General features: G+C 49.9%; 1 protein-coding gene across 1 annotated transcript in view; it reads left to right on the forward strand.

Annotated features, from left to right (window-relative positions):
- Positions 1-15381, forward strand: part of PLXDC1 (plexin domain containing 1) — a 66588-nt gene extending 51207 nt beyond the window's left edge. The window contains exons 10-14 of the mRNA XM_086357936.1: positions 596-656; positions 1988-2123; positions 9783-9818; positions 12592-12752; positions 14076-15381. Coding sequence (XP_086214062.1) covers positions 596-656; positions 1988-2123; positions 9783-9818; positions 12592-12752; positions 14076-14195 — 514 coding nt within the window. The 3' untranslated portion in view covers positions 14196-15381. The remainder of the gene's footprint in view (positions 1-595; positions 657-1987; positions 2124-9782; positions 9819-12591; positions 12753-14075) is intronic.
- Positions 15382-18969: the final 3588 nt, after the last annotated feature.

The raw sequence follows: 18969 nt of genomic DNA on the forward strand, positions 1-18969 counted from the left end.
GATCTCATCTCTCCCAGTCTCTGGCAGGACCTCACTTCTGCCCTTCAGTGACCACATGGTGGGTGTTGGCCAGATTGGCTGATGTCCATCCTTGGCCTCGCCCCTCCTTGCCAAACTTAGGCTCCTCCACAAAGAAGGGGGATTCAGCGAATGAGCAAGACTTTCCCCAGATGAGAACACGTGTGTGAACTCCCTGGTTTCTCCGCCCAGTTTCTGGGCTGCCCGGAGTTGCAGGGTGGGGCTTAAGGTCATTAGAGGTCATGCAGTCTGTCAGCTCCATAAATACAGAGACACATACAGACATACAGACACACACACACACACATGCATCTGTGTGGGTGTGGCCTTGGTCCTGGGGAGCTGGGTCAGGAGAAGGGTGGGGATGCCACAAATAGCTTCCCCTCCTTTGGGGGAAGGAGTAGAGGGGGCAGGAGGGGCTTGATCACAGCCACCTGGTGCCGAGGCACCTGCTCAGTGGTCTTGGGGAGGTTCACCTCCTCCTTGCTCCCCTTGGAGAGCTATTACTGCATGGGGGTAGGGGAGGGCTTCTCTGTCAATCCCATCACACCTCCAGCCTCTTGATTTCCCCCTGCAGATGTTCCAGTGGCTTTGACCGCTATCGCCAGGAGTGGCTGGCCTACGGCTGTGCCCAGGAGGTGAGAGCCTGAAGTGAGCCGGGTGGGGGAAGGGCAGGGCTGCAGGTTTGCCCCTTGCCTGGTTTCTCTTCTCTTGGTGACATTCTCCCCTTCACCTGGGGCTTGCCTCCCTGTCTGCTCTGCGCCAGTGAGACCATTGTTGGAGGTTTTTGAGGGCTCAGTGGGTCCTTGGGATAAGCACTTCTCCTGGTGACTTGGCCCAGAGCGGCAGTTCTCCAGGGGCTCTCTTGGTCCTTGCAGAGGGTATATTGGGTGTGGCCTTGGCCACGCTGGAATCTTCTAGGAGGCTGTGTGCCTGGTAACATTCAAGAAACGACTGCCCCGGCTCAAACCTTCAGGCATTTAAGGAAGGCAGTCATTCTGGGAGCGAAGTGGGTTGTACCTGGCACCTCCCATTTAGAATCCCATAAAAAGGTTCAACCCCTGGGTCAGGAAGATCTCCTGGAGGAGGACATGGCAACCCACTCCCGTATTCTTGCTTGGAAAATCCCATGGACAGAGGAGCCTGGCGGGCTACAGTCCATAGGGTCTCAGAGTTGGACACGGCTGAAGTGTCTTAGCATGCATGCACAAGCACAGGTTCCTTCTCACTTGGAATTTTCCAGAATGCTCAACATTTTGGATGGGTAATGTCCTATTCTCACACCTTTTACTGACACAGAGAGACCCATTCATGTATGCATCCCTTCCCCTCCCTTCCTCTCACTTTCCCTTCTTGCAGGGCAGGCACATGGCATGTGCCCAGCACTTGCTCTGATTTAATCCTATCATGGTCCCAGGAGCTACAGACCAGTGTCCCCACCGATCAGAGAAGGAAACTGAGGCTCAGAGAGGTTCAGTGACTTGGCTTGCCGCTCACAGCTAGTGAAATGGTGAAGGTGCTGGGTCCAGCATTTAAATGTGAACCCCCAGAATTACTGCTATGCTCTCACTACCATCTGTTTTATCAGTGAGGCTGGGTGAGCTGTTTCTAGTCTTCAAAAAAACACCCCCAAAACCCCTTGTCCATCCAGCAGCCTGTTTCTGACATTGGCTGTTGGTGAATGCACTCATTCGCTTTATTTATTTAAGATTGGCATCTCAGCTCCTTCAAGAAGGATTCGAAGTGGCTGACAGGTAAATTGCCCTGTAAGATAAGACACTTTCAGGATAAAGTAGAAAGCTTAAATGCATTCAGAGCCCAGCTTTGGTTAGATTACCATGCTTGGACCACTCACTGGCATCTTAAATCTTCTGGCCGCTGAGGGATGAAGGCACCCCCAGGGTCCTCCTGCGTGCGACGTAGCTGCTGCAAGGCCTCTGTGCATCGCAACCCCGGGTCTGTCTTGCAGGCAGAAGGCAGAACATGTGAGGACTTCCAGGACGAGGACTCCTACTCGTCCTCCCCCGACAGCTCCTTCAGCCCCTTTGACGGAGACTTCACCACCACCTCCTCCTCCCTCTTCGTTGACAGCCTAACCACGGAAGGTAAGGGTGGGGAGGAGCCATGGCCCTGGAGCATCACTGCCCCTGATGGGGATTATCTCAGGGAACAGGGTTGTTGCATCCTATCACATCTGAGGCTCCCAGAGCAGAGGTCACTTGCTAGTGAGATACAGAGCTAGGTTTAGGACGAGTGGACTCCACACCCACATCAGAGTTGTGGAACAGAATTCACTGTGGCTAATGGGAAAAATTACTGTCCCAGCACAATGCCAATTAGTTTACATAATAACTTGATTCATCTTAATAGCAATTCTCAGAGAACCTGTGAGATCTTGGCATCCCGATAGCAGGTATGAACTCAGTCCCACACACTCAGATGTCAGAGAAAGATTGCATAATTTTTCTGTGACTTCCCTTCTGGTTCCCACCCCTCATTGGGCTGGTGTGGTGGGAAGTTCCACCCTCGCCATGCTGGGGCTTGACTTTCCACCCCTGTGATGTCCAGGGGGCAGAGGGTAGTGCAGGACAGCTCTGACCATCTGGGGTTGTTGCTGAACTGCTTCTTCAGGCCTGGCTGTCCCTGGGGCCTTCTCTGCCATCCCCATGTTACTGGTGGAATGGTGATTCCTGGGTTCTTGTCCTCATAAGGGAAAGAAATCGATCTAGAGACATAGAACAGTTTTAAGCAGCAGGAGTTTTAATAAGCAAAGCAAAATGTACACTTATGAGAAGGGAGGAGAGCGGACTGGGGGCCAGAAGCAGCCCCACAGTGAAGGTAGAGTTGGGTTGTTCAGAGCGATGGAAAGTCCCTCCCTGTCCTGCATCACTGGATTGATGCATTGATTGACAGCTTTAGATAACGTAACTTTCCTCCTGTGTGCAGCCGCTTACCCATAAGCACCCAAGTGGAAATGGATTGGGGGGTGGTGGGAAGGGAATGGCAATACTAATTTATTATAAATACTGCATAATGAACCCCAGGCTATTCTGAGTCACCTCTTAGGTCTTGTTGCACCTACACCAACCAGTACTGGGGGTTTGGAAAGCCCCGCTGGGTTTTTGTTATCTGGCTTGGTCCTGATATGGCTGGAAGTTTTGCAATCCTTAACTCATCTCACACGCTAGTAAAGTAATGCTCAAAATTCTCCAAGCCAGGCTTCAGCAATATGTGAACTTTCTGATGTTCAAGCTGGTTTTAGAAAAGGCAGAGGAACCAGAGATCAAATTGCCAACATCCGCTGGATCATGGAAAAAGCAAGAGTTCCAGAAAAACATCTATTTCTGCTTTATTGACTATGCCAAAGCCTTTGACTGTGTGGATCACAATAAGCTGTGCAAAATTCTGAAAGAGATGGGAATACTAGACCACCTGGTTTGCCTCTTGAGAAATTTGTGTGCAGGTCAGGAAGCAACAGTTAGAACTGGACATGGAACAACAGACTGGTTCCAAATAGGAAAAGGAGTTCGTCAAGGCTGTATATTGTCACCCTGTTTATTTAACTTATATGCAGAGTACATCATGAGAAACACTGGACTGGAAGAAACACAAGCTGGAATCAAGATTGCCGGGAGAAATATCAATAACCTCAGATATGCTGATGACACCACCCTTATGGCAGAAAGTGAAGGGGAACTCAAAAGCCTCTTGATGAAGGTGAAAGTGGAGAGTGAAAAAGTTGGCTTAAAGCTCAACATTCAGAAAACGAAGATCATGGCATTCGGTCCCATCACTTCATGGGAAATAGATCGGGAAACAGTGGAAACAGTGTCAGACTTTATTTTTCTGGGCTCCAAAATCACTGCAGATGGTGACTGCAGCCATGAAATTAAAAGACGCTTACTCCTTGGAAGGAAAGTTATGACCAACCTAGATAGCATATTGAAAAGCATAGACATTACTTTCCAACAAAGGTCCATCTAGTCAAGGCTATGGTTTTTCCTGTGGTCATGAAGGCTGAGCACCGAAGAACTGATGCTTTTGAACTGTGATGTTGGAGAAGACTCTTGAGAGTCCCTTGGACTGCAAGGAGATCCAACCAGTCCATTCTGAAGGAGATCAGCCCTGGGATTTCTTTGGAAGGAATGATGCTAAAGCTGAAACTCCAGTACTTTGGCCACCTCATGCGAAGAGTTGACTCATTGGAAAAGACTCTGATGCTGGGAGGGATTGGGGGCAGGAGGAAAAGGGGACGACAGAGGATGAGATGGCTGGATGGCATCACTGACTCGATGGACGTGAGTCTGAGTGAACTCCAGGAGTTGGTGATGAACAGGGAGGCCTGGCATGCTGCGATTCATGGAGTTGCAAAGAGTCGGACACGACTGAGCGACTGATCTGATCTGATCTGAACCGAACCACAAAAAGGGAGCTCTCGGGGCATGTTCTCGTCACCAGGGTCCAGGTCAGGCAGGGAAAGGTGACCCCATCCAGGATGGGGTGGGACCTGCTCATGTCTGACTTGCTATCTACCAGTCTTCAGTTCCAAGGTCAAGTTGCTTCCATTTCTTTGAGGCCAGTTCTCGGAATTGTGGCAGTTATGTCATGGCTACAGTCTGCTCCTCATGCAGTTAACTTCTTCCACCTGGTGGAGGTTTGGGTGTCCAAAGGTCCTTGACTGTGTCTAATGACTGTATTATCATTTAGTCTTGTTTTCCTATGTTTCTGTGTTTTCTCACGTCTCTGACTAAACTTATTCTTTGGTTAAAGTTTTTCCACATAGAAAAGGTAGGCTGAGGACATGGAGAGCAAGGGCCACAGGATCCTGCTCTGTTTCACAGGCCTAGGGTTTTATCGAAGCTGCCGGAGGTCCATCCACCCTGTGGGGAAGACCAGGCAGGGTCCCTGGATTCTTTGGCTATCTCTGAGAAATTCCTTCCTCATCCTTTTTTGATACATGGCATCTAGATTTTAAGCCCTTGCCCTAAGTCTAAGACTGAAAGATGTATGGGGTCTTCCTACCTCCCCTGAGCCCAATTACCTGTTTGAAAGGAGCAAATGGAAAGGAGAAAAAAGTTGGTATTTTTAAACATTATTCATCCACAATCCCATTTTATAGACAAGGAAATGGGCTCATGAGGGGCAAAGTAGGTTGCTCAGCAGTGGAATATTCTTTCTGCGGTCTCCCCCTGCCTTTGAAATGCAGCCTAGAGAACCAGAAAGCAGGAACCCATGGATCTGGCCGGAGGGAAGCGAACAGTTGATAGAGCAAACATCTAAGGGGACTGACCATGAGCCAGGTAGGGTGCTGACGTTGTGTACCCACTCAATCCTCCTAATTATCCTGAACTTTGATGCTCTTTGATCCCCAGTTTACAGAGGAGACACTATGGCTAAGAGAGGTTGATGGGCTAACCCAAAATCACCCAGCCAGGAAAATGTGGTGTCGGGTCTCATCTGGTTCCCAAAGCAGCAATCTGGCTCGCTCAACCCCACTGCCTTTCTCATGTTGAAAGAAATAGAGAAGGGTCTTCAGGGGTTCCGTGGGTGGGAGAACAGTGAAGGGTGAACAGTGAAGCAGGAGACTGAATAGATTACATGAAAAAGCAGCAAGAGGAGACCTTGCCCTCGGGAATTATAGTGGAGTTCAGGGGTGACCTTCCAGTCAGAGGAAACTCCACTTAAGAGAACCCCCTGGCCAGTCACCCTTGAGTTAACCCTATGTGCTACTGGGGGCTCCGTCTGAGCCCAGAGCTGGGTTGGGGTCTGCAGACACTAGGTGAGAACCCAGCCTTTCCCTCAGGGGCTTATGTCTGGGTGAGCCACGGGGCCTGAGGCCAGAGGGGTGGCTGCGGTGGGCATGGAGAGAGCCCAGGGTCTGGCATCTGGGGGTTGGGTTCAAGCCCTGACTTGGAATTATTCTCCTTTAGTCCCAGGCTATGGCCATGAAGGGCTGTCCCTATACAATGTGTCCCGGCGATCAGTTTTATCACCTGTGTGTCTCCTGTCAGCCCAGGAATGTGTCCCTCCTGTTTGCTATGTAATCCACATGGGAAACATTAATTACAGTAAGGACAATTATGGCTTTATGGCCTTCCAGTCCTGGAGGAGGTGGCAAAGATTAGCAAGTTGCCTTTATAAGAAAAAAACGTGACAAGGACTTGTCCCCACAACAAACTCTCAAGGTGTCTGGAGGGACAGGTTTGGGTCAATCCCTGCCTGTGTTATTACAGCCTACACAGGGAGATGACATGCTGGGGGCAGAGGCTAGCTCAGGGTCCAGGAAGATGCTGTGAATGAAGGGGATACAGCACTTCAGCCAGGGGGACCCACCTGGTCAGGGCAGGGGTGGAGAGCAGAGAAGTTAGTGGGAATGGCTGCTGAAGGGTCGTGGACCCCTTCTCTCCCCAGCCAGCCAGAAAAGCAGAAAGGGCCAGGGAAGCAGGAAGTGTGGGAGCTGGATTTTAAGTTACTTACTTGCTTAAATGCCGCCCACTTAAATGAACCAGAATGAACTCAGAGTGGTAAGCAGCTGCCACTAAATCTATGTATTTTATCGTAAGGATAGACAGGCACTGACCCGGAGTATCTGTGCAGTCAAAGGACTCATCTGATGAGCAGCTGAACAGAACATGTTGGTAGCAGCAAGAAGTGACTGCTAACCACAGGAAATGACCACTCATTCAGTAGACATCACACATATTTCTTCACTCTGTGGGTTTTCATGGGCCTGGACCACAATCCGTTAATTAGGGAACCAGTTTGCATTCAATGGACCCCTAGCAAGGCAGCGTCTGGGAACCAGCCCTCAGTGAGGGGAAGAAAAGCTGCTGTGGGCACAGCGTGGTCACCTTTAGTCGTCTTGTGGGAGGGACTGGCTGCAGGTGTCTATTTGTCTATCAAGACTACATGTGGCTTGGGCTACAGTGTATTTCCAATGGTCTAGATTCAAAACAAGTTGATTCAAAAAATCAAGTTAATTTGCCCAATCATGTTTAGGATTACTTTGGTCAATTTCGGGTAATCCATCATTTTTAACTTGTAGTAAAAAAACAGATTCAGAGGCATATATAAATACCTTGTGTATTGCAATTCCTGAAGAAAACGTATCTTTCTGTTATAAGTCAACAATTCTCTGTTTTGTTTTACTTTGAATTTTTAGGGGTTTCTGTAATTTTGTTCATTTATTTTTGACCATGCTGGGCCTTCGTTGCTGCGCAGGCTTTTCTTTGGTTGCAGCTTCTCGTTGTGATGGCTTCTCTTGTTGCAGAGCCCTGACTCCAGGAGGTGGGCTTCGTTAAGTTGCAGCACATGGGCTTAGTAGTTGTGGCTCCTGGGCTCTGGAGTGAAGGCTCATTAGTTGTGGTTCACAGGCTTAGTTGCTCCACAGCCAGGGGGATCTTCCCAGACCATAGATCAAACCCATGTCTGCTGCATTATCAGGCAGATTCTTTACTTTCTGAATTTAACTCACCTGATGCGAACAGTCAACTCATTGGAAAAGGCCCTGATGCTGGGAAAGATTGAAGGCAAAAGGAGAAGAGAGCAGCAGAGGATGAAATTAGCATCACTGAATAGCCTCACTGATTCAATGGACTTGAACTTGGGCAACCTCCAGGAGATAGTGAGGGGCAGGGAGGCCTGATGTGCTGCAGTCCATGGGGTCGCAAAGAGTTGGACACGACTTAGCGACTGAACAACGATGACGATACATGATAAACAGTTAAATGATTCCAAAGTCAAATCTACAAAAGCAACTATATCCAAAGAAGCTTAGTTTCTTGTTTTCTTCCTCCATTCTATTCCCCATTTTCCCTGTGAAAATGAAGTGAAAGTGTTAGTTGCTTAGTCGTGCCCAACTCTTTCTGACCCCATAAGCTGTAGCCTGCCAGACTCGTCTGTCCATGGGATTTCCCAGGCAAGAATACTGGAGGAAAGAGGAGTGAGTTGCCATTCCCTTTTCCAGGGGATCTTCCCAACCCAGGGATCGAACCCGGGTCTCCTCTGCAGGCAGATTCTTTACCATCTGAGCCACCGGGAAGCCCCTTTCCGCTATGGGGTACTATTTTTCAATTTTCTTATGGTTTGTTCTTCCACTATCTAGTGTGATTTTTTGATATTTGAAGATTTATTGGACATGCATAGCAGAACAGGGTGTTATATTCAGGTACTGGGAGCGTGAAACGGTTGGTTGCTGAGAGGCTCATAGTCTATGGAAACCAGGGGACCCAAGATGCTCCAGAAACAGATCAAATGCCGTGGGACACAGGGGAGGACATACCCATCTGTCCTCTGGGAAGTGACAGGGCTGGGACCAGGACTAGGCTAAGGTAAGTGACACACTCAGTGCAGATATAAAAGTTAAGGAGGCATACACACACACACACACACACACAAAAGCAATAATTAAGAGAAATAATCTTTTCATGCAATATTTGCAAAAATCAAAAGTGATGCCAAGAACTCCATGGTGAACAAAATATCAAAAAATTTTTAAAAAGACAGAATCAGACCCTGTTTCACATGTGTCACCCTAGCCTCAGCCCTGCAAGAGGCATTTCAGGAGTGGGACTTTTGAAAGAGGAGTGGTGAAGGGGAGGAAGGGTACGTCCTGTAGGAGGAACAGAATGTGCAGCGATTCAGAGATCTGAGAAGACCCTGAGGTCTGGAGAGTCTTGCGTAGCTTGTTACACCCACTGTAACAAGTGCTATTGAGTTGACCCAAGTGACAGGAGAAGAGAAGGCTGGGACAAACTGCCAAGGGTCTTGAACATCTGTAATCAAAGGGGAGTCAGTGGAAGCTCCCCTTTGAATGAGGAGGATGGTGGAGGGGGAGAAAGGACGCAGAGCAGGTTGCAGGTCCTACATTGTGGAAGGTTCCATTCATTTAATGTTTGATGCTTGAAGCAGTGATCTCTAGTCATCTAGAATATTCTCCTGATGTGGAATTTTTGCTGTCCTTTCTCCACAGGAATCTGTGGGGAAGAACCACAGGAAGGGTCAACTATTGGAACTTATTTAGGAGGCTTCAGGGTACACTCCTTGAGGTGTAGAGGGAGTCTGTTGGCCTGGAAATCTGTCTCCCGCATTGTACCCCGGGGGTCTTCAAGCAGATTTGATCTCGTGACTCACACACACCCCACCTCAAATCCTTCCTCCCTTTCCTGCTGCCCCCTAGGATACTGTGAAAGGCCCCGAATTTGGCTTTTCAGGCCGCTGTCCACCCCCACCCCCAGCCTCACCCACTCTCATCACCCCCTACTCACAGCCTGTCTGCCCTCCAGCTGCACTGAACTGCTTTTTATGTCTCTACTGGCCAAGTTCTTGCTGACTCCAGCCTTTGCCACACCGCCTATATGGGACTCTATCTCAGCCCCGTATCTTATCCTGCCTTCTTGACTGCCTTTGTGTGGACAGTTTTCATTGTCCCTCCATTCCCCACCCCCCACCCCCACCGCATGACCTCCCTGAGGGCAGAGATCACATCTATCCACAGTACTTACTCCTGGACTCAACTCCCAGCAATCACGCAATAAGTATTTTTTGAACGAATGAACACTGGGAAAAGTTGGCTTGTCTGTGGCCTTTGACCTTTAGACTGCTATGTGACTTTGAGCAAGTCACCTCCCCTCTCTCGGCTTCAGTTTCCTAGCCTTCAGAATGAAGGGCTGAACTGAACCTCCCTAAAGTCTCATCCAATCCTAACGGGACAAAGGCCATTGTGATTCTGCTAACCTTGCACCTTCTCTCCTTTCCATTTGAAGATGACACCAAGGTGAATCCCTACGCAGGAGGAGATGGTGAGTACAGAAACACCTGCCCCTCTTCATCACACCGCTGCCTCTTGGACTCACCCCCCAGAGGGTGCAGCCTTCACCTGGCCTCTTTGCTTTTACTCCCTGAGTTGGGGAGGGGGAAACAGCAGCAGCCTGGGCTTCTCCAACCTCCTGCTCGGTGGGAAGGTGCGGGACGTGGGCGGGAGCTTCTGGGCACACACTCCCGAGGCTGAAAAAGCAAATCTACATCTAGACATTTCTTATCTCGGGTGGGAACCTCCTGCAGTTCTTCTGACCATGGTGCTCTTGAGTATTCACTGCCCTGAAAGGAGTGAGAGGCAGAGGAGAGGATGAGCTAGGGCAGGCATGGCCACGGACCTGTGGCCCTGGCCTCTGTCCCCAAGGGGCCTCCCAACCAGTGATGGGTGGAGTACTCTCGTTAAAGTTGTTGCAGGAAGGGGGACCCCTTCCAGGGCCCAAGAGTGAGCTCTTGTCTAACACTCTGAAATGAATTGTTCGTGGAGATACACGGGCTGACAAAGCAAGAGATTTTACTGGGAAGGGGAGCCCGGGTGAAAAGCAGCAGGGTAAGGGAACTCAGGAGGACTACTCTGCCCTGTGCTTTGCAGTCTCTGGTTTTATGGCGATGGTGTTAGTTTCTGGGTTGTCTCTGGCCAGTCATTCTGCCTCAGGGTCCTTCCTGGTGTAATGTGCATCAGCCGAGATGGATTCCAGCCAGGATTCTGGGAGGTTGGTAGGGTGCATGAACTGGAGTCTCCTCTCTCCTTTTGACTTTTCCCGAATTCTTCCAATTGGTGGTAGCTTGTTAGTTCCGCGTTCCTTGCCGGAACCTCCAGTTTAAGATAACTCAGCCACGTGGGCACTATGGGGTCTGGCCAGGGCAGGCGGCTTTGATCAGTGTTTGCCCTAATAAAGTTGCCTTTAATTCCCAACATGGGTTGGCAGAGAGGACACAAAACTTGTCCACCACAATTTTACACAGCTTAAGAAGGTAGGGTCCCTGATCCCAGGACTGCCTGGGGGGATAATCTCCTCTCTTGTGATGTGGGGGCGCGGGCGGCCATCTCCCCTGGCCTTTGCCCAGAGCCAGCTTAAGCCCTTGCTGCAACTACCACAAAGAGGAGATGGAAGAGTCTTCCAGCTCCAGGGGCTGGGAGACTGTTAACCTGGCTCCAGCAGGACAGGAGGGACTGTTAGACAGCTAGATGGTTTCTCCCACCAGAGGTGGAGCCATTGCTCCTCTGTGGGCACCAGGTGTGAGTGTGCATCTGTGTCCATTGGGCTGAGGGGAGGCAGGGGCCTCTGAGCCACGTTATTCCACATCGTGTGCTCATCAGCCCAAGCCCTGCCCTCAGATCATCAGGGTCACTGAAGGCTGCGGGCTGATGGCCAGGTCAGGAGAGGCCAGCTCGGGGTGTGTCCTCTCCACCCCTCCAGTTCTTGGCAGATACCCTGGCAGTGCCCCAGTGTAGTTTCTCTCCTAAGCTTTTTTCTCTTGCAGAGAAAAGGGGATGGGGAACACAATGACTTTGGATGTATGCAACATTTTATTAAAAATCCCCACCCTTTGTTGATTCCCATCACACCCACCAGCGAAGTAAAACAGACTTCAATATTTCTGTTGCTCGCATGCTGCTCCATCTTCTCTATGTCATTAGCCCCACATCCTTTTAGGATAAGGAGAAGCAGCAAAAAGCCACCACAGGTAATATTAGCGAACTAGGCTTCTTAGCATCACCGACTCGATGAACATGAGTTTGAGCAAGCTCCAGGAGTTGGTGATAGACATCCTGGTGTGCTGTAGTCCATAGGGTCGCAAAGAGTCAGACATGACTGAGCGAATGAACTGAATTGAACTGAGGCTTCTTAGTGACTGGCACTGACTGTGTCCTTGGATGAATCCCTTTACCCTTCTGTATTTCCATTCCTTCAGCTGTACGAGAAAGGGTTGGGCTGGATGTGCTTCCAGCTCCATAGTCTATGGAAAATACTCAGCCTTCTCCTTGGGCTGTATTTCAAATGCTTGCAATGTTCTCAGAGAGTGTTTGCTGGCTTATTAGCCCTTAGAGGACCTAGTTCATTTCTTTTATTGAGTTCCTCTGATGGGTCTGCCATTTTTCTAAGAGTTGAGGACACTGAGGTGAATAAGACACTGTCTCTGCCCTCCAGGAGGTCACAGTCTGGTAGTGGACAGTGACAGGTAAAAATGTGGTCATTTGGCTCTCGTAATAGCTACACTTATTGAAGTTGTCCCAGAGACTGACTGTGCTCCTCAGCAGTTAACATGAATTATTTCATTTTAATCCTCACTGTAATCCTATTGGGTAGTTATCATTATTATCCTGTTCTACAGAAATGATGACCGAGACACACAGAAGTTAAATAAGATGCCCAAGATTACACAGCTAGTAAGTAGCAGAGTCTGTATTTGAAACCAGACAGCCAGACTCCAGACCCCACAACCAGCAGATCTCTCAACCATCACATGCCCTTTGTGAACTCCTTAAAAGGACCTATATGGGATGGGTATTAGAGAGAGCTTTTATGATCCCTAGGAGACATGTGGGCAACTTTTACGTGATTTTGGAAAACTGCCTGAAGTGTGCTAAGAACAAAGTTAATGTTACGCTCATTATAGTTCCACCCGACCCACCCCTTCATGTATTTGATGAGTAGATCTGAAGGTTCTGTTGGCCTTCATCTCTGGGCTTTTGTCAGAACCCGGGACTCCACGGCCCCCCTTCCTCAATCCCCTGACCTAATGGTCTCTTCGCAGGCCTTCAGAACAACCTGGCCCCCAAGACGACGGGGTCCCCTGTGCACCTGGGCACCATCGTGGGCATTGTGCTGGCCGTCCTCCTCGTGGCTTCCATTATCCTGGCTGGGATCTACATCAATGGCCACCCCACCTCCAATGCTGCACTCTTCTTCATCGAGGTCTGTGTGGGGTGGGGCGACCCCTCTGCCATCCCCATCTGCATCAGCATTCCCCAGCCATTCAGTCCCTATCTCTCCTCATTTCATCCCTCACCCACCTCACACCAGGCTCCTGTTCCCACTTGAGGGGCTTCATCGATTCCATCCGGGCATACCTCCCACTAGCAGGCGCTCTCTGAGTCCCTAACCCCCAGGGCTTGCCCCTCAGGACTCCTCTGGCCTGCTTGTCCTATCGCATGGCCTCTGCTTTGGCTCCACCATTTGTGAAATCAGAACAGTGACCATCCCCAGAGGAAGGAGAGAAAACCACAGATGCCTCACATGCCCTTGAGTGGTTATGTGACCATCCCCAGTGATTTATGGTTTCTCACACCCAAATTCCAAGGCCTGGGGATTAGCCAAAGCCATAATGAAACTGAGGTCTTTGCCTCTTGGACTGCTGTGTGTGTTTTTGATTAGATTTGACAGGCCACAGTAATCATAAGAGTCGCTCTGTCTGGGAGCTTTCATTGAGGATGCTGCAGTTTTGAACATCTCAGAATTCAGAAGAGCCAGCCTGACGTGCAGCATGGGAAGTAAGGCCTGGGCTCCTTCACTGTGAGCCGCAGGGCTCAGGAGCCCCTGCCCACCCCCCACCCGTGGTGACTGACCAGCTCTCTGAATCCCCCAGCAGGGTGGCCTCTAGGTCCACAACCCTCCACGTGGGTCACACGCCCCTTGACCTCATCACCCAGAGGCCTGGGTGGTTCCCTCCCCTCTGGTTCAATGCCACCTGTTTCTTATGAATTCTAACCAGTCATTGGTAGGTTAATACTAAGACCTGCCAAGGCTAAGACCTACCTGGTTTCACCCAGGGAACCTGCAGATCCCCAGCCACAGGGATGCAGACAGGAAGGCCTGAGACCTGGGAATCTGCATTTTCTTCAGCTCCCCACCTCTGATGCAGGACCTGTCCTGTCTAGAGGGTTATCTTGGCATTTCCAGAACCTCCCAGATCATTCCATCTCTTACCCATTTCCTCACTTTCTGAAGTCTTAGGGCTCCACTCCGTGTATTGCTGAGTTTTTCACCTTGTGTCATGCAGTCCACATGGCAAAGCATCAGATAACCTCCTTCCCAACTCCTGGGGCTCCCAGCGGGTTTCCCAATGCGCCGAGGATCACAGCCGGGAGCCTTCTACACTTCACCTGGCTCACACACAGTAGTCCCCAAGAGCCCTTGAAAAGTGCTCAGAGCTGTCCCCCTGGGTGAAGGGGAGAGGGTGGGGAGGGTCCCCAGTGGGTGGGATCGCCCCCCACTCACTCTGTGTCTGTGCCCCTGCAGCGGAGACCTCACCACTGGCCGGCCATGAAGTTCCGCAACCACCCCAGCCACTCCACCTACACAGAGGTTGAGCCCTCAGGGCATGAGAAGGAGGGCTTCGTGGAGGCGGAGCAGTGCTGAGAGCGCCAGGTCTCCCTTGGAAGACCCGGGGACCTCAAAACACACGAGTCAAAGCAAAGCAGAGAAATGACTTTTCTTGGCCTCCTCTGAACACACCCTGGCTGGGAAAACGAGCCCGTGGTCTGCGATGCCAGCACTACAGTTTGGCCATCACACCCCAGATATTGAAGCAGGGGCAGAAAAGCCACAATTACCAGTAGCAATCATCAGTGCCAGAGGTCTCCCCTTCTGAGTCTCTCAGTGGTCTACTCTGGAGCTGCCTCCGAGGTCCCTTCCCACCTGGAGATGGACAGATGCCCTGCTCCCATCACCTAATGCCCCTGTGTACGACAAAGAGAACCAAGCTCTTGATTGTGGCCGCCACATTCCAGGGTCCATAGACTCAAGAGCGGGTCCTCATGGCTATGGATTCAGCGTATTTTGCCCCAGCTTCTGTGGTCTAGAAGTCTGGAGAAGGAGTTCTCACCATCTGTTACACACAGGTACGCCTGCTCCCAGCGCTTTCGGCAAGACGCTGATTGGCATGCTGGCATCCGAAGCAAGCCAAAGGAGAGGAGAGAGAACTTGTGGGCAGATTGCATTTTTAGGCTTCACTCCCCCAACTTGCCCTATCTGCTGAGAATCGGTTAGTTTCTACCTTGAACATGTGTGTGGTCCATGTCACGGGCTTTATCCAACGGCAGCCCAGCCCACCAGGTGAGCCGTGCTGTGCGCGGCCACATCTACCAAGTGGGCTCTTCATTCCAGTGGCACGGTTGGGTGTCCATTGTCTTCACTGGCCTGGTCTTCCGTCAGTGCCAGTCAGTACCTCCAAAGGCAGGGCCTGCCTGATCAATACTTTGCCTCCTCTGAGCTGGAATTGTATAGCCATTAAAGAGAAATAAGGTGGGGAGAAGCTTCTTGAAACATACCCAACAGGGAACTTCAGTTGGATTCTGTTGAAAAGCCAAACCTCTAGAACAATTGGGACAGAGGAAGCTGATGCGGGAAGGAAGGACTTTATATCTGCCAGAAATTCTTGGGGCAGAGAGTTTAGACTCCCAAACCCAATCTGGTTTTGAGTTCTGTCCCAGAGATGAGTTGGTGTTGCTTCTGAAGAGCATTTCAAATGAAAACCTATAGTTCACCCTCATTCAAAGTAAAAAGAAAATATATATCAGCAGCAAATAAACAGTAAATCACAGTCTCCACTGTCCTTTGTTGTTGTTTAATCACTAAGCTGTGTCAGACTGTGTGTGACCCCATGGACTGTAGCCCACCAGGCTCCTGGGTCCATGGAATTTCCCAGGCAAGAATACTAGAGTGGGTTGCCATTTCCTTCTCCAGGGGATCTTCCCAACCCAGGGAGCAAACTCATGTGTCCTGCATTGGGAGGCAGATTCTTTACCGCTGAGCCACCTGGGAAGCCCTCCACCATCCTCAGTCATGGCCGTTTATGCATATCACCAGCATGCTGCCAAAGAAAGAAGCTTATGTACAAAGCCTCCTGAAGGGGGGGTTAGGGAGTCTGCAAATAACCAGGCACATACCAACACTGGACTGATGGTCTTGCAGATGCTCCATGGTTTATCCTTGGTGAGTATGCTAATAACCATTGGAGTGGGAAACGTGCTGAACCTCTGCTTTCCATAGGTATCCTTCATAAGCCAGGCAAGGAAGAGCTATGATTTTGAGAAATTGTATCCAAATTTGAGAAAGTAAAAAGATAATGCAGCAAAGAGGAAAGAGTTCTTTTTAAGCTTCTGAAGGTATGAAACAGAGCCCTCCTAATGAGAGAATCACAGCCAGACACTGAAATACTCAGGGATCCCAGCACTGCTGGCTGGCAGGAGGGTGATTTTTGCCCTTGGCTGACCAGCAGAGAATCTGTGACCTTTGTGTGTCTAAAACAGCCAGTGAGGGAGTTCCAGCTGTGATAAGATGCAGCGCACAGCATCACAGGTCCCACTCCCAAACTCCAGCACGCTTCTTCCTAACGGAGGCTCTTCCGATCATGCTGATTCCTGAAGGGAAAGAAGACTGAGGATGAAAAAATGGGCAGTGATGTGCTGAGGCCTCTACTAGAAACACTGCAGGTGGAGACAGAAAGCACGAGACACCTCGGGCCAGTCAGAGCAAGCCTCGCTGGCCCCCGGGATGACGGTGGTGAAGGCAGTGGAGCTGTTTGTCAGCAGGTAGCCTGGTTTGTTAACAGCAAAAAAGAACTAAAGACGTGTCATTCAGAGAGGTCCCTGGCCATTCAGAGCGCCTCAAGTCAAAACAAAGCGCTCCCAAGAAACAGCCAGCAGCTCACAGAATTAATGCTGGTTCTCACCTGTCCTTAGGCTCTCTCACGAGATCAAGCATCTCTCAGACCCGAGAGTTTAACTCCAAGGTTTAGAGGGGGTTCACTGGGTAGCTGCAGAGTGAATGACCAGAAAGAGACATAGCAGTTTCATGGTCAACCAGCAAAGGAGTACTTTTGCGCACCATCAACCACAGATAGCTTGCAGACTTCCAGGCCTCTCTGACCCACAGGCAGACAAAATCACCCAGGAGAGCAGGTGCTCAGCAGATCCTTCTCTACATGGTGCCTTTGGGGATCCTCACAGTGAGCCCACTGGAGAGGGGTTGGATGGGTCCATGAAAGCTCATCACTGACAGAAAGCTTCAACCCCGTGAAACAGCTGCCTGTGTGGTACCCAGAAATCAGGAGTTCTCTGGGAGGCTCTGTTTTACATCAGAACTCTTAAGAGAGCCAACAAGAAAATGAGAAGGAAATCTGATAACAGTCCAGAGGTTAGGATTCTGCTTCCACTGAGGTGGCCGGTCAGGGAACTAAAATCTCACAAGCCACAAAAGAAAAAGAAAGAAAAAGAGAAGAGGCCAAGTGTGAGGGGGGAGTCCCTGGATCAGGGTGTGAGCACAACTTAATTCCCCTGTAATCAGCCGCCCTTACATTTGTGGATTTGTCCAATAAGGTCCTTGGGGGTTTCTGATTCTAGAACATGAATGCATATAAGCCCAGCCAGCAATTCCAGTACCCGGGAATGCCCCAGGTGGAGCAGATGGGGTTTCCAAGCTGGACACCATCTCCCTCCTGCCTCAATCAGGTGTCACCACCCACTCACACCAGCAGGCCCCTGACTCTGGAGACTGCCTCTTCATGTCTTCAGGTCTCAGCCTGGAGCCTGAGGTTGAAAATGTCCTTTTTTCACTGTTAGAGGTTCTCGATGGGCCTATGGAAACAATTTTTTTAACTCGTGTGTTTTTCCAGGACTCTCCTGTGTAATGGAGCCCCTGTGTATGTATATCTATTTATACAAACACACACATACATATATGTAAAATTGCTAGAAACGTTGGATGCAGCTTATAGCCGTGCTCAGCCTGTAGCTTGATGTGCTAAGACAGTGGGAAAAGCTCAGTCAACCACGCTATGTGAAAAGCAGAGTATTCACTTGAGCTGTTCACTTATAGAGCTGAGACTGTCTTCTCTGGGTGCTGGAGCAGATTTGCACAAAGCACTGATCAGGAGCCACATCCAGACTCCCCACATCAGGTAAAGTCACAAATCAAGTCAGCCTCTTTCTCTGTCTCTCCCATCTCCCGTTCTCCCCTCCCCCAGGTGCCCCCCCTCGAAACAAAAAGACACCTGAGCTTAAAGCACAATTCAAAGGATTTGGGATATGAGGGCACCGTGTGTGCGCGCGCACGCACGTGCGTGTGTGAGTATGTGTGCGCGCGCGCACGCGCGCATGTGTGTGTGTGTGTGTGTGTGCGCGCGCGCGCGTGCTTAGTCGCATCTGACTCTTTGGGACCCCATAGACTGCAACTTGCTAGGCTCCTCTGTTCGTGAGATTTCCCAGGCAAGGCTACTGGAGTGGGTTACCATTTCCCCCTCTAGGATATCTTCCCAACCCAGGGATCAAACCCACATCTCCTGCGTCTCCTGCACTGGCAAATGGATTCATTACCACTGGCTCTACCTGAGAAGCCTACCTGTTTTAAATGCAATCTATTCACATATTTAGCTTGAGAATTCTTTGCACAGATTCCCAGTGTTAATAATAAAAGGCAACATTCTTTTATAACTTCTGCCATGTGCAAAATTAAGTGCAAAAGATTTTGAATGACATTCTGCAAGTCACCACACAGGCCTTAGTCCTGATGACTGCCGCCTTCTCTGAGGACCTACCCTAAGGAGCATAGGAAGAGCCTCCAGCAATCTGCCAAGCAGTCATGTTCTTCCCAAACTCCTGCCCCACCTCAAAGAGAAACAGCCTGGAAAGAGATTCTAGCTATTTATTTATTAGAGGTTTGTAAGTCCCTGGAAGTAAACTACGGGGGTTTCTAATCTACTATCTAGAGACAGAAAATAAATCTGCTAAGTTGATGCTGCCACATTTCTGGAGATTTTGCATTTGAACCGCCTTAGCAGCTTTGCCGTGTTTTTATTCTCGATTTTGCTCACAAAACATGGTTAAGCAAATCAAAACAGAAAGAGGAAAAATTTGAACTCCTCACAGCCAAACTCAGCTATGCCAAATTTCAGGCTCCGAACAAGCCAGCTTATAAATAAGCATGCTGTGTTTGCCAAATAAAGAGGAGTGTATTGGAGAAGGCGATGTGGATTGATGAGAAAGCCCTGGGTTACTCCACAGTGCTTCAGAAGGCGGGAGCTTTGGCCCCTGCCCCACCCCTGAGAAGCTGTGTGTCGTTGGCCAAGGCACCCAACTTCCCTGGGCCTCTGCAAAATAAGAAGTGGGAGGACTAATGATCTAAGAGGATGTCT

The sequence above is a fragment of the Bos grunniens genome, chromosome 19 (genome assembly GCF_055505025.1).
Source record: "Bos grunniens cultivar Pamir isolate PY7600 chromosome 19, Bosgru_T2T1.0, whole genome shotgun sequence".
Lineage (NCBI taxonomy): Eukaryota > Metazoa > Chordata > Mammalia > Artiodactyla > Bovidae > Bos > Bos grunniens.